The sequence below is a fragment of the Polypterus senegalus genome, chromosome 2 (genome assembly GCF_016835505.1).
Source record: "Polypterus senegalus isolate Bchr_013 chromosome 2, ASM1683550v1, whole genome shotgun sequence".
Classification (NCBI taxonomy): domain Eukaryota; kingdom Metazoa; phylum Chordata; class Cladistia; order Polypteriformes; family Polypteridae; genus Polypterus; species Polypterus senegalus.
Window position 1 is genome coordinate 4,342,794 of NC_053155.1, and position 16,164 is coordinate 4,358,957.

Here is a 16,164-nt window from a genome sequence, read left to right on the forward strand (position 1 = left end):
TCACGCAGCAGGCCCAGTTTATTCACAGGTCTGTCCAGTGTGCTGCACACAAACTCTTATGACTGCCCCTTTGCCATCTGCCATTGTCTTGATGAGTCGCTCCTTTAATTACTCAGGAATTGCGGGGTGCAGCATCATCTACAATTAACCTCCTGTGAATGCTGGCCCTGGCACAAACAGACGGACAGCATATTTTCACCCACACACCGCTTATTTACAATAATATTATTTACAAATTGCTCACGTGCACCCCCAGTGCCTTCTTGCACCGATTTCCCCAATGTCCAGGCCCACAGTCTCTTGTGCCTTCCTGGCCGCCTCCCGCCCTCTCTCTTCAGCTCTGTCTGCTTCCTCCCGACATCCACCAATGACTGGAGGGAGGCGGCCCCTTTTATGGGGAACCCGGATGGGCTCCATCCGCTTCCCGGCACTTAACGGTGGCCACACCCCTGTGTGGTAGTGCCGGCTGCGCACTCGGAAGCCGCCCGGTCTCCCCGTCGCCTTCCCCGCCGCCGCTGTTCCCAGGATAAACAGGCACTGGGGCGCCGCCTGGCGGTGGCCACGGGTCCCTACAGGGCTGGGCTTCAAAGCCCCCTACTCGAGGCCCCCTGCATAACCAGGACGGACGCCCCAACTCGGTCTGGAGGAGGCACAAGTTTCTTCTTACTGTAAGCCATTTTTGACGCTCCTGAAGTATTGGCAGGTACTCCTTAGTCCATCTTTTCCAAAACAAACCAACTGTGTATTGAAGTTACTTCCAGCGTCTCTGAGTGCGCTTGTCATTTTTAGACTAGAGTTCAGGTGGCATGTCAGGTTGTGTCTACCAGCAAGTGAATGGGTGTGATGACTGATTTAGCTTCACACATCACTGTTTGTAGACTTTCATCATCAAGTGTCTGTTGGTTTAGTGTTGAGTTTAGAATCTTTTTTATGCTTCTGATTTGTCTCTCCTGCACTTCACCTTGATGAGAGGCTGATGGTGGATTGAACATCTATTTGATTTCTTTCTTCATCTTACCGTTGCTGATTTATTTCTTGGTCTATATTTTTAATTACTTCACGTAGAGCTCTTTCTGCTCTAATAAACTTTGTTCCATTATCTGAGCACATGAATCAGCGAATGACATGGATACAAGAATCAGAGTCTAAGCTGTGAAGATTACTCCGTACCTCTTGACCAGACTTTGTCCTCTTTTGACTTGAAAGGAACCAAAAGAATCAACTCCAACATTAGTGAGCGGTGGTTGGTCAGGTAACAAGCGAACTTCTGACAAATATGACATTTTTTTGCTCTCCTGCTCTCTAATTGTATCTTCTGCATGTTGTGCACTTTGAAATGATTTTTCTGACTGTGGAGATTGCTTGAGGTATCCAGTATTTCTGACATAGTAGTGCTAGCCTATAATTGCACCCACAATGTCCGATTTCTTTATGAATGAAGAATCGCAGAATGTTTTGCTTCATCTGGCATTGCAGCTTTGTTGAGTCTTCCTCCAACTCTCAGTATTCCATCTTGTATGATCGGGTCAAGTTTATAGATTTGACTGTTCTTTTTTACACAAGCCTTTTTTTTAAGCCTTTAATTCTTCTGGAAATTCTTGTAGTTGACTGGGGCGGATGAGCTCTGTTTCAGCTTTAGTCGAGTCTTGTAAAGTACATCAGGTTTGGTTTTAAAGTCAGTTTGTACCTTTTCATGTGCTTTGTGATGAGTGATTTTTGTTCTTCTGGATTACTTTCAGATTGACTGACTTCTAGTTGAAGTGTTTTTCTTTTTTATGTGCAGCAGTATGTCTTTAAACTTGAGGAGCCAAGCCACTGCTTTCTTCAAGCTTGGCCAATCTGAAAAGTGAGTGATTAGTTTGTTGGTGGGCTCGGTCGCCTCCTCTGTTCTTGTCATGTTAACTGCACAGATTTTAACTTCTGGATCATCTTCAGAAACTGAATCGTTCAGTTGATCTGGTCTGTTTGGCCACTCGTGTTCAGGCTTCAGTAACAAACTTGGACCTTGTGACCATGTGGTGCTTCTGAGAAAGTTTTCTATGCTTAGCCCTCTGGATGCTTGATCAGCCGGATTGAGGGCAGATGTGACGTACCTCCATTGTGAAGGTTGTGAATGATCTCTGATCACGGAGATTCTGTTGGCAACAAAGGTCTTGAATCGAGTGCTTTCATTTGAAATGTATTTTAGCACTGAGGTGCTGTCAGTCCAAAATGTAGATGAAGCTCACCTTTTAGCACTTTGACTGCCACAACGACTGCTGTCAGGTCTAATCTTGGAGTCGTGACCTGCTTCAATGGTGCAACTCTTGACTCCCCCATCACCAATGAACAATGTTTTTTGCCTTCTTTGTTAGTCAGGAGACGATATGCGACAGTGCCATATCCATCTTCACTGGCATCTGCAAAATGGTGCATTTGTGCTGACCTTATGGTTCCAAACCAAACAGATTTGATGCATCTGTTCACTTTATAGTCTGTAAGTAACTCTAAGTCATCCATTCATTTTTTCCATTTCTGAATGAGTTTGACTTCTACTTCTTCATCCCATCCACATTTGCTTTCACACATTTCTCTTAGAATAAGCTTTGCTGGCAGTATGGTGGTGCTAGAAAGCCAAGTGGATCATAAACTGAGCTAACAACAGACAGAATACCACGCCTTGTAGTGGGCTTGTTTTGTAACTTCATCTGAAATTTGAAACTGTCTGTTTCTGTGCACCACTGGACACCCAGGGCACGTTCTGTAGGAAGAAGACTGTGGCTCAAGTCTAAGACCTTTTGTTCATGAGCTCTGTCTTCTTCAGGAATAGACAATAAAACTGCTCTGTTGTTACTCACCCACTTAGTCAAATGAAATCCACCTCTATGGCATAGAGCTTGGCGGTCCTTTGCCAGCTTTATTGCTTGTTCTTCTGTTGCCACCGACTTTAAACAATCATCTACATAGACGTTATTGAGAACGGTGTTAACAGCTTCCTCCGGAAATGTATCTCAGGCATCTTCAGCTGTTCTACACAAAGCATAAGAAGCACAACTGGGTGAAGAAGTAGCACCAAAAAGATGTACTGTCATTTTAAATTCTTCCATGTTTCTGCTTAGATTACCTTCAGGCCACCATAAAAAGCACAAGACATCAGTGTCTTTATCTGGTACTTTAACTTGGTAGAACATTGACTTAATGTCTGCCATTAGGGCTACTGGCTCCTTTCTGAATCTTGTAAAGACTCCAATGAGTGTGTTATTTAGGTCAGGGTCTTTTAGTAATTATTCATTAAGTGAAGTCCCCTGGTAGGTGGCAGTGCAATCAAAGACCACTCGAATCTTATTTTTCTTTGGATGGTACACACCGTGATGTACCATACTCTGCCTTCATTGTAATTCAGGCTTTCTTTTTGTACCTTGACAGCGTAACCTTTCTCAATAATGTCTCTCATGAATGTTTTATAGTCTTTGTGAAAACCTGAATTTTTGTTCAGTTTTCTCTTGAGTCCAACGGCATGCTGCTCAGCAATACAGTGATTGTTTGGCATTTTAATTTCATCCTTCAAAGGCAAATTTTAAACAATAGTGGCCACCTACCTGTCTCACTGATTCTGAGGCTATGCACATTAACTTGATGTCCTCCTGTGACATCTCCTCCTTTTCTTCACAGCTGCGCTCTGGAAATCTGTGTTATACTGTTGCAGCAACATATCTTCAATCTCTGTTATTGACACACGATTGATCGAATGTTTGGACAGCTTACCACTTTGTTTTATGAGGTCATCTATCTCTTTGTATTGCCCACCGACCGCCCAGCAAACAACAAAATTTTGATATGAAATTTATAATGTGTGAGGACTGATGTCCAAATATCAAATAAGCACTTACACCAGAGGTACAAATATAACAGAACAAGTGCTCTTTTATTCAAGAATATTACCAAAGAAAAAGAAATCAGGTTAGTATAAGATCTGCTGACTCGTAATCAACAGGTCGCAAGACTGAATCCAGGCGCTTTCCAGAATTACCATTTTGAGTAGTGAGCTGCTCTTATTTTTACTATTATACATTTAAAAATGACATTTGATTTGTGTCTGTAACAGACAGTGTCAATTTACAGTACCTGTAAAGGTTAGCCTTTTTTTTATTCACTTTATTCTCTCAGTCGCATTCACGCTCACCCCGATCTAGCACTGTTGTTTTCACATAAAGACGTGTTTTAGCAGAGGAGAACTCAGATGAAGATGAGTGTTCTACATCAGAGAAAGAGAACAGAAGCCCTCACCACAAGAAACGTCCACTCACATATAAGAACAATACAGCTGCACCAGGCGTAAAGGCGAAAGATGGCACCGTTTGGATGAGGCAAGAGGTCGGGCATCGTCCTGCCAGTCAGTCTGCCCCTCACCTGTCCTTGAATGAAACAGCATGGCTTACAGAGCCTACCAACGTATCATGCAAAGGCGTGTTTGTGATTGTCTTCATATGAAAAACATGTACATGTGAGATATATTAAGGTCACAAGACAAAGTTGAAGTGTTATGGAATAAGCCGCATGTATTGCTGAAGAGATTTTGTTGGTCAAAAATCCAGAAAAAACATCAAACATTCGACAATCGTTTGGCTTTTGTAATGGCTTTTTATATCATAAGAAAATGGCGGTCGGAAGCGAGTCATAACGGAAGTGACGTCATCTGGAGGGGACCGGAAGTTACGTCATTGGCAGAGGACCGGAAGTGACATCATCACGTTGAGTCGGAAGTGACGTCATCTCAAGAGAGCTGGAAGTGACGTCATCACGCTGAGCCGGAAGTGACATCATCTGAAGAGGAACGGAAGGGACATCATCATGCTGAACAAGAAGTGACATTGTGGAGGAAGTGGATGAGTCACCATTTTCATAGATCTGGATTGGTGCAGGTATTGTACTATTTGTTTTCTTTATTTCTGCAAGGTCAGAGAGAGAGGCATCATTACCACAGTACAACCCCCCATCTGTTAATTCTTCACTCACCTGAGGACATGTTGACTGCCTTCTAAGCGCACGTGTGTGACATGGCCCCCCCTTCAGCCCAGACCCATTGGGTCGGGCGACTTGCACCGAGAGGTCGAACGTACAAGAGAGTCCGTCAGCGTTGTCTTGAAGGGATCCCCGGCGATAAGTGACCTTGAATCTGTAAGGTTGCAAATCCAAAAACCAACTGGTGACACGAGGGTTAGACTCACAATTCAGGGCCATCCACTGTAAAGCAGCATGGTCCGTCACCAGAGTAAACTCTCGTCCCAACAGGTAGTAGCGAAGTTGTGTCACCGCCCACTTTATCGCCAAAGCTTCCCTCTCCACAGCTGCATAACGAGTCTCTCGATCCAACAGTTTCCGGCTGAGGAATAAAACAGGGTGTTAAGCACCGTCGATGCATTGGCTCAACACGGCACCCAATCCTGTGTCCGATGCATAGGTCTGGAAAATAAAAGGACAAGAAAAGTCAGGAGATCTCAAAACAGGTGTTGACATAAGGGCCAACTTAAGGTCACAAAATGCAGCTTCAGTAGTCTTATCCCATACCACTTTAAAGGGAGCCCTTTTCTTTGTTAAATTTGTGAGAGGTGTAGCCCTCTTGGAGAAACGAGGTACAAAACGACGGTAATAACTCGCCAACCCCAAGAAAGCTTGTACTTGCCTCTTTGTAATTGGACGGGGCCACTTGACAATGGCATCAATTTTGGAACACTGTGGTTGAACCGTCCCCCTACCTACTAGATAGCCTAGATATTTGGCTTCCTTCAATCCAAAGAAACACTTCTCTGGGTTGATCCAAAGTCCAGCTTGAGCTAGCATGGTAAGTACAGCCAGTACCTGCTTTACATGATCCTTCCAAGTGCCGGATAGATGATAATGTCATCCAAATAGGGCGGCACTATATGAATTGTGGGGACTTAGCAGGGTATCCACCAGACGCTGGAAAGTTGCAGGTGCCCCATGAAAACCTTGTAATGCCGCTGTCCACTAGGAGTACTAAATGCGGTTTTCTCTTTTGCGGAAGATGGTAAGGGAATTTGCCAGTACCCTTTCATCGTGTCAAGTGTAGTTAAGAATTGGGCATTTCCTAGCCGTTCGATAAGATCATCCACTCTAGGCATAGGGTATGCATCGAATTTAGAAACCTGATTAAGTCGTTACAGAACCTCCAAGACCCGTCAGGTTTAAGAATTAAGACGATAGGACTAGACCATGGACTGTAACTTTCTTCAATAATGTCCATCTCTAGCATATATCTAATTTCCAAATCCACTTCATTCTTCTTTGCTTCAGGAAGCTTATATGGGCGTTCTCTGACAACCACCCCTGGATCAATAACAATGTCATGTTCAATCAGTTCAGTGCGACCGGGTAGCTCACTAACCACTTCCGGGATGGACAAGATAGCTGATTCCAGCTCTTGTCGTTGTTCCCAAGAAATTAAGAGGTTGATATCCAGCAAAAAGGGAGCATAGCTGTCCGGAGAGAGGCTCAGAGTCTCTGTCCTTCCACGGTTTCAGCAAATTAATATGGTAAACATGCTTACTTGGCCGACGATTAGGTGGTTTAACCAAATAGTCGACAAGCCCTTTTCGTTCTTTTAATTTCATAAGGCCCTTGCCAATGAGCCAACTGTTTTGAATGAGAAGTAGGCATGACCACCATAACACGATCCCCCGGCCAGAATTCACGAAGGGCGGTGTTACGATTATAATATCGCGACTGAGGTGCTTGAGCTTTCTCCATGTGCTCTTTTAGTACCAGACGAATCTTATTTAATCTGTCACGTAATTGCGCGATGTATTCCAAAATATTAGAGGTTGGTAGGACCTCCTTTTCCCAACCTTCTTTTAACATATCCAATAGACCCTGAGGTTGTCTTCCGTATAGGAGTTCAAAAGGAGAAAACCCTGTAGAGGTCTGTGGGACTTCCTGATAAGCAAAGAGGACGAGGGGCAGTAACTGATCCCAGTTATGGCCATCCTCGCTAACTACCTTGCGTAACATCTGTTTGAGAGTTTGATTAAATCATTCCACCAAGCCATCCGTCTGTGGGTGATAGACCGATGTTTTCAGATGTTTAATGCGCAGTAACTTAGCAACCTCCCTGAACGTCTCCGATGTGAAAGGAGTTCCTTGGTCAGTTAAAACCTCTTTAGGGAATCGCCACACGCGCGAATATCCCTACCAATTCCTGAGCGATTATTTTAGACGTAGCTGAGCGCAAAGGAACAGCCTCTGGAAATCGCGTGGCATAATCCACTAGAACCAGAATATATATATGACCTCAGAGTGAAGGTTCAATGGGTCCTATGAGGTCAATTCCAACTCTTTCAAAGGGAATGTCGATTACATGCACACGTACCGGTCCCGGTACATAACGACGATTGGACGACGTCACAGCCATGTCACAGCCATGTGTGCATGTCCCTCTGTCATGCACCTCGACACACTACACATCAAATGAAAATTCAGAGTCTCGTCTTTCCGATGATATAAACCATTTTGACACACAACAACCACAGCACTGACACTAAATCCTTTTTTACAGAGAAGTAAATACTTTTAAGAGCTGTCTTTTCCTACCTTTGACTACCTTTGAAGGCTCTCTGCAAGTCAAACATCAATATTTCTGAGCAATATTGATCTCATTCTGTCCGTAAGGCTCCAGGGAATATAATCCAGTAAAACGATTAGGTCCAAAACACACGATAGATCCTCAAAGAGACAAAAACTCCAGAAAACGTTTCTTAACTTGAGACTAGCTCCGACATTTTTGTTCATTTCTATTGGTCATATCAGACGTAATTTGTTTCTGTCTGGTAATAACCATGCTAAAGCATGTTACACGGAAGTGTTAGCTTCTGATTGACACCTAAGTTGGCCAATTATGAGGGGTCTGGGGGGTGACTGGCACCTCGTATAGCCAACGAGTGTCACAGATAGCTGAACGATGACGCACAACTCCAAACCCTGGTAGAATCTACAAGTTTGATTGGACGCTGTGAGTGACACTCCAAACTTACAGCCAATGAGCAGCTGAGCACGTCGATATGTAACTTGCCATACCAACTTGTAAACAAAACCGAAGGGAGCTGTGCGAAGCTGGCATTTGTGCCAGTCTGCAGACTTGGTGCGTGGTTGTTTATTGTGATTTCACCAAGTTTTTTCGCATTTTAAATATGGATAAACGTAAAGATAAATGTAAATACACTCTCGATGAAGAAGTAGAGGCATGTACGCGGCGTGACAGTGATCAATCGGACCAGGTGACGTCTAATGGCAGAGAGCGACATGTGACACGCCCTTGTGCTTTCTGCCTGCTAGGGATTGCTACAATCAGTGGCACATGGAAAACAGCTGAGCTGTGTTGTAACAGTTTGTAAAAATGTATATAGTTTGTGTGCATTTTATTAAAAAAGTAAAAAATAAAATATATATTTTTTTTGGCCCATAAGACTTGTTTTGACTATTTTTATATTGAAATGTGTATTTTTTATTGTTTTTATTATGGAATATGAATTTCCATAACTAATAGAGTGACACTGTGTGTAGATATAGATTCCTTTAGGTGTAAGCTTTCAGTAGAGCCCTCATTGATATCTGTGGGTTGAAGCATTCAAAAGTTATACTTTTTCCATACGTTTCAAAATGTGGATAATGGATAAACCATAGGTCCCTCTAAAAAGCACATGGACATGCCCACATAAAAAATGGTGTAAAAATGTCATTTTTACAGGTATTCTTTTCAAATTTAAAATGTGAGTAGTCAACAAGTTATTCTGTTGGTACATAGTGTGTTTCTGTCCCCACCTACCTACTGCAGCTATAGAGGCCTTTATTTTCACAAAAAGGCGAGAACAAAAAAAAATATTTTTCTGTGAGTTCTAATGTGCATAACTTTTGATCAGTCACACCTACAGTGATTCTGACTACTAAGGGTGAAACTAGAGAATGTAACCTTTACAAAGAGACCAAACATGTGTTTATACTCCAGATAGTTCAATAACAGCAATGATTCTAATTTGGAGAGGTCAAATTACAAGCGATTTAGCAAAAATGACCCCGCTTGATAAGGGGTTAAAGGAAGAGGAATAAGAGGAGCACGGTCCCTCTTAGGAATCTGTCAAATCTGACACTCCGGACATGAAGCGCAGAAATGATGGACCTCCTCATTTATTCCTGGCCAATACAATCTGAACTTAATACGTTCTAAGGTTTTATCAATCCCCAAATGAGATCCGAGTAAATGAGCATGCGCTAACTCGCACACATAAAGAAGAAAAGTACGGGGAATTAATAATAATGTTCTTATTTCCTGGTCATGTTCAGCCACGCGATATAACAGATCATTTTTTATAACAAAGTAGGGCATTCGAGGTAAGGGATTCACAGACATATGTCCGTTTACTGAAACCACTGCATTTCTAGCAAACTTTAGGGAATTGTCATTCCACTTCTCCCATTTAAAGGAGGAAGGTGTAATTTTAAATTGTGAAACCAAATCGCCAATGGGATCCTCAGCTACAAGGATGGGCGGAGCTTCAGTTACAATAGGTCCTGCAAGGGGTGTATCTCCTCTTGTAGTGCCTGATGTTTCTTAGTCTCCATCTGCTAAACTATCTGAGGGGATATTATGGGAGCTTGTACACGGCGTTGAGGCAGTTGGATTATTATCAGCTTTCTCCACTACCATGCCTTCTTTAACAACAGGAACAACATCTTGTATACTGCTTTGATTATGAGACCAATCACGTTCCAATATAACGGGAAAAGGTGGATCGGTCATAACTGCCACTACCATGGTCTTCATTACATTATCTACTGTAATTATACAGGAGACAGCTCTATAATATCGAGTGTCTCCATGTATACACTTTAAACTAATTTTATGATTCACCCAATATCGCAGTAAAACATAACGGCGAGCAACAATGGATATGTTACTCCCGGAGTCAAACATCGCAGTGACTTTATAACCATTTACAATTACTGTTCCCATATATGGAAAAGATAAAGGGGTGACGATAGCACAATACCTCTCTCCCTTTCCTAATGAGCAATCCATCGGCTCTGGTGACGGGCAAGCAGTAAACAAATGACGCAACCCTCCACACTTGAAACAGCGCGGGGGATTGCTTGGTATCTCTTTTTTCCTGGTGGAGATGTCTGGATTAGATGGCTGGGCTAGGAATAAGGTACACGAACCTGTCGGGTTGAACGAGAGGACCGTTCTGAACCCTCTGATTTACAGGCCACCCAATGGCGCACCACGACCTCAATGAGGTTATCCATCGAGGTAACCTCTTGTTTGTGGACCTGCTGGGCAAGCTTCTCAGGCAAAGCATCAATAAAGGTCTTGATCGTTAACAACTCGTCCATCCTTTGGACACTATTAACCTCTGGCCTTAGCCATCTGCCCACTTTTCCCCATACCTCATATACTTGGGTACGAATGGATTGTTCGGGTTCAAACCTCAATGCTCGCCATTCTCTCGCCTGCTGTGCCGCCGATACACCGTAGTGTTTAAAAATCTCTCTTTTTAGGAACTCATAATTGGCAGCCTACTCCTCAGTGAGCTCATAGTAAACCTTCTGCGCTTCCCCCTTCAGATAGGGCGCCAGAATGTAAGCCCATTTTGTCTGCGGCCCTGCATTGCGTTTAGCGTTGCGTTCGAAAACCAGGAAGTAGGTCTCAACATCATCATCTTCCGTTAAATAAGTTAATAAAGGAGGTACAGACCGCAATGTTTCCACTCTTGTTGCTGCAGCCGCTCGAGGTTCTGATTCAGCCAATCGGGTCCTCATGTCGAATTGAAGCTTCACTTGCTGTAATTCGGCCATCAAAGTGTTCAGAACGGCGTTCAGGTCCTGTCCCTCTGACATCCTGAAATAAAGTAAAAATCCTGCCGGCTACGCCAATTGTGATATCTTAAGGTCACAAGACAAAGTTGAAGTGTTGGGGAATAAGCCCCGTATATTGCTGAAGCAATTTCGTTGGTCAAAAAGCCAGAAAAAATATCAAACATTCGACAATCGTTTGGCTTTTGAAATGGCTTTTTATGTCATAAGAAAATGGCGGTCGGAAATGAATCATAACGGAAGTGACATCATCGGGAGGAGACTGGAAGTGACGTCATAGGAAGAGGACCAGAAGTGACGTCATCACGTTGAGCCGGAAGTGACGTCATCTCAAGAGAGCCGGAAGTGACATCATCACGCTGAGCCGGAAAGTGACGTCATCTGAAGAGGACAGGAAGTGACATCATCATGCTGAACCGGAAGTAACGTTGTAGAGTAAGTGGATGAATCGCCATTTTCATAGATCTGGATTGGTGCAGGTATTGTACTATTTGTCATCTTGATTTCTGCAAGGTCAGAGAGAGAGGCATCATTACCACAGTACAACCTCCCATCTGTTAATTCTTCACTCACCTGAGGACATGTTGACTGCCTCCTAAGTGTATGTGTGTGACAACATGTTACTTATTTAAAAGCCAGGTTGAATGTTATTTAGCTTGATTTATTTACTTACTACAGTGTAAAGTCACAAGCAGACTGCAGAGCTTCCTGTGATTGATCGACACTGACACACTGACACAGTACATGTGTACTGAAGTGACTTCAGCTGCAGGTGGAACCTCCACATAACTGTTGTTACGGTTCTGCCTTTGTCCAAAAATAGTTTCATATGCTTTATGACCTTCAGTCTCAGAAAGTCTTTCTCTTGTGGGAGAGCAGAGGAGACTAAAGAAGAGAAACTGGTGAGATAGAGTGAGCTGAGGTGACAGCAGAAGGACACAGTGGGATGAACTTTAATGGGAGAAGCTGGAAAAAAATGGAGAGCTGAACTGAAAAGTGGTCTGATTTGTGTAAGTGTAGTAATAGTTCATTTTGTGGGGGTGCAGTTCTGTGAGAGAACAAGTCCAGCAGTTTGCCAGTTTTGTCAGTTGGTGGTCTGTGGAGTCTTTTAGAGTCTTTTGGTCTTCTGGTGCTTCCTGTCTTGCTATATGGTTGCGAGACATGGATGCTATCCAGTGACCTGAGACGAAGACTGGACTCCATTGGTACTGTGTCTCTCCGGAAAATCCTTGGGTACAGTTGGTTTGACTTTGTGTCGAATGAGCAGTTGCTCATGGAGTCCCGAATGAGGCATATTACCTGCATCTGGGATGGAGGATAGAAGCATGTCCATCTCATTGAAGCTCCTTAGCATAAGCTCTGAGGGAAAGTGCTGTAGGTGTTGCCAAATTTTCTGGATGTATCCATATCTCAGTCAATGCCACAACCTTGAGAACACATTGGGTGGCCAATGTTAGTATAAAGTCCGCTTTATCTACTTCAGACTGACAGTTCCACTTGCCAAGAGGAAGGGAGTCTCTAAAGGAGTGGCTTGAAGAAGCAGTCGAAGATTGTCGTTATTACACCCTCTCCTGTTGACAGGACAAGAGAAACATCAGATATCAGTCACAGGAATGTCCTGTACTCACATGTTGAGAAACAGAAGATTACAGAGAAACAGAGCATCTTGTTAAATAAGAGGACCCATTGAATTATTCAGTGTCTTTGCTTGATGGACTTGGTTGGTTGACTTCTTCTGAATGAGGTGACGTTAAAAGTGGTGTCCTTCAGGGGTCAGTGCTGGAGTTGGTGCTCTTTATAATATACACTACATAAACAATCTGATAAAACTATCATAAGTAAAATTTCACAATCATAACATATCAGATGGAAGGGCAGATAATGAAGAATTAGTTGAATTATTAGAGAAGAACCTAAAAAGAACACAGGAGTGGGGAGATTTGTAGACAGTGACGTTTAATGTAAGTAAATGTGAAAAGTGATATGTTGTAATTTGAATTGGCCTGTTTTGTACATTGCTCAAATGTCCAGTACTCCGATGTTCTGATTCGTCCATCCTGTCTGTGTTTTGCTCTAGACTCTTTACATTGGCATTACCCTCGATATGCCCACTATTCTACTCTGTCAATTTTCTAATTTCTGATGTCTCCTTCATGTGAATGACTTACATCTTCCAAACAAACTGGGTACTTATCACTGGTCTGACCCTCATGTCCCATTATATGTCTATCACCAATTCATCAAATTTATACACATTTACAATTATAGAGCCCGGTTTTATAAAGTTCAAAACTTCATATTTTAAAGGAAGTAAAGCTTCGTCCAGGATGGCACCCCTCACTGCTGTGATTGACCCGTTTGTCTTTATTTCTTTTATCACAGGAATGAAGCTCTTAGAGGAGACTGACATCAGAAACAAGCCTCATATTAAAGGTAACTCCTTTCTTTTACACATCTGCTCAGCAGTTCCTCCAGTCCTGTGCTCATCAGGTCTCCTCATTTATTCTCATTTTGACTTCCAGACCTCCACGAGACACACAGACAGGCTGTGAATGAATCCACAAGAACTCTGGAAGCTCAGGCTTCTCCTGGAGATCCACACACCACAGCTGTGGGCTTTGAGACTCGATACACAGAGTTGGTGGCTGTTGAACAGGACCCTAGAAACCATAAGGAGACTGAACATGAACTTACAAAAACTGGAAGGATCCATGAAGAGCTCATGAAGAAAGGAGCAGCAGAGAAATGTGACCAAATCTGGATTGAGCAACTGTTTAGGAAAAGTCCTGTAAGTGGAAATCCAGTCAACATCATAGTGGTCAGTGGGATGGCCAGAATAGGGAAGACCACCATGATTCAGAAGATCATGTATGACTGGGCCAGAGACACTCAGTACCAGAGGTTTGCATTTGTGTTCCTGTTTAAATTTAGAGAGCTTAACCTCCTAGACAATGAGAATGAGCCACAAATGTCACTGACCAAACTGATTGAAAGGCACTATAAATATCTCAGGAATGATCCACTGAAAGACGTTCTGAAGAATCCTGAAACTCTCCTGTTTATATTCGATGGGCTGGATGAGTACAAACACAAACTGGACTTCACCCAGAGTCAGCCCTGCTCAAACCCAGACGTTGAGGTGCCTGTCCACATCCTGGTCACCAGCCTGGTCAGTCGGACATTACTGAAGGGCTGTTCAGTCCTGATAACAAGCAGACCAACAGCCCTGGAAGCCCTGGACATGGAAAGAGTCGATCAGTTTGTAGAGATCCTGGGGTTCTTCCCTAAACAAAGGCTGATGTACTGTAAGAAGTTCTTTGGTGACACTGCTCAGGCTGCTGAGGCTTTTCAGTATGTGAAGAAGAACACCATCCTGTACTCAATGTGCTTCCTCCCCTCGTACTGCTGGATGATCTGCTCTGTGTTGAAAAGCCACTTCATGACACCTGAAAAGGCCAAAAGTGAAGCTCTGCAAGTAGGTCACTGGCTCTGTGAGACTCAGAATAAGGAGTTAATTAGATACACAATTGATTTAAAGATGAACTTTAGAAGCACAACTTTATCTGCTGTGGACTGTGCTGTGCTGGCCGCTGTCATCAGCTGCTGTGGAGAGCTTAAAGAACTTAACCTGTCAGAGACACCTCTGACCACCGAGTGCATCAAGAGACTGGAGCCGGGGCTCAGCTACTGCAGTAAAGTCTGGTGAGTGTTGCGACTTTGACGAGTTTTATCTGTCAGTAATGGCACTTTGTGTCAGGACACTGAGCTCCACTGTCATAGGACCTTCTAATAAGCCCCACCTACTCAATAGGAAGTGAGGTCAACCGCTAATGAGACGATAATTATGCCATCTTATTCTTGATGATCCTTTACAACTCGTCTGAACATTCCTGACCTCACGCTGTCATATCTGTTTCATACTCTTAGAGTCATTAAAGCCCCCTCGTGCAGACAATGAGCCAGTACCACTGGTGTAGATCAGCAGATTAAAAAGATGGATGAAAATTCTCATATTCTTACTGCATTAGTTAGTAATTAATCAGTGATGTGAAACATTATATTGTGTGAATGTGACCATAGTGGCAGAGAATTAAACCTAAAGTGTGATTACGAGAGTGAGGAGGAATGTTCACAATTTGCACAATCCCAGATGAATCAATGAATCTCCAGTTCATTTTCACCATCAGTAGGCAGGCTGTGGGCCAAAAAAATGGATGCTGGAGGTTTGATTTTTCACAATGATGCATTGATTACTGAGTTGAATTCTTTTTATTTCTTTTTATACTCATCACATGCCCTGACTACCTCATCTACCCCCTGTGGTGGTTCTGTTCAGAGTTCCTTGTGTATTCCTAAAGTCCTTACCTTCTTCATGAGATGGAGTTTAGTAGTCCGGTGCAGGACTCTGGTCTCAGCCCCTTGTCCTCCTAAATGTCTCCATTCACTACTCAGAACTCATGACCACAGGTTAGGATCTGTTGGTGGGCTAATCACTAAATAATGAGCTTCATCTGAGGACTTCACCACCTCTTCACCACCCTTGCCATCTTTTAGGGGGTTTATCCTCCTGTTTGCTCCAACCGGTGCTCTCTCTTCTGTGTTTGCGCTGCAACTCGTTTCTTTCTCTTGCTCTCTGTTGGTCATCACCGGCTCACTTTTTAATATCCTGGTGTTACTGAAACACGTTCTCCTCTTTTCACTTCACCATGATCGCTGTTCATTGCTTCAAATTTAAATACCAGTTTGTCCTCCATTTCTGATTCCCTAGTCACTGAACCTTTCTTTTCATTATCCAATGTTCTCCTTAAAGGGCTGTCAGGGCTCACTTGACATTCCTGGCATATCTCAGTTATCTTTCACCTCACTGTGCTTATATTTGTTTGTCTTATGCCCTGTCTGACCACATTTAAAGTACTTCTTTGGAGACAAACACAACATGATCACACCCGTCTACTGATTTCAGGGTTACATTGAGTTCTTCATGTACTGTATGTCATTTAATAGCGCTGTCGTCTCTATAGGGCAACATGTTTCCAATCAGGAGATCTGCTCCTTAGCGGGATCATCATCATGTCCGTTAGGACTTTACCATCTCTGTGAAATTCATTTAATAATATTTAGTTTTTCAAAAATAGAAATACATTCGAAACAATGACTTGTTTAGCTGGAGTCCATAATTTAACACTGTGACTAGTGAGCAGCTTATTAGGAGCCCACCCTGTACCAGGACAAGAACCAAAGATTCATCATTCAAGAAAACCACAACTGGTTCATTCATTTGTGAGGCTAATCGTACATTCT

General features: G+C 43.1%; 1 protein-coding gene across 1 annotated transcript in view; it reads left to right on the top strand.

Annotated features, from left to right (window-relative positions):
* The window catches only part of LOC120521343 (NACHT, LRR and PYD domains-containing protein 3-like), an 84,152-nt gene that overhangs the window by 21,273 nt on the left and 46,715 nt on the right, over positions 1-16,164 (top strand). The window contains exons 5-6 of the mRNA XM_039743030.1: positions 13,246-13,296; positions 13,386-14,565. Coding sequence (XP_039598964.1) covers positions 13,246-13,296; positions 13,386-14,565 — 1,231 coding nt within the window. The remainder of the gene's footprint in view (positions 1-13,245; positions 13,297-13,385; positions 14,566-16,164) is intronic.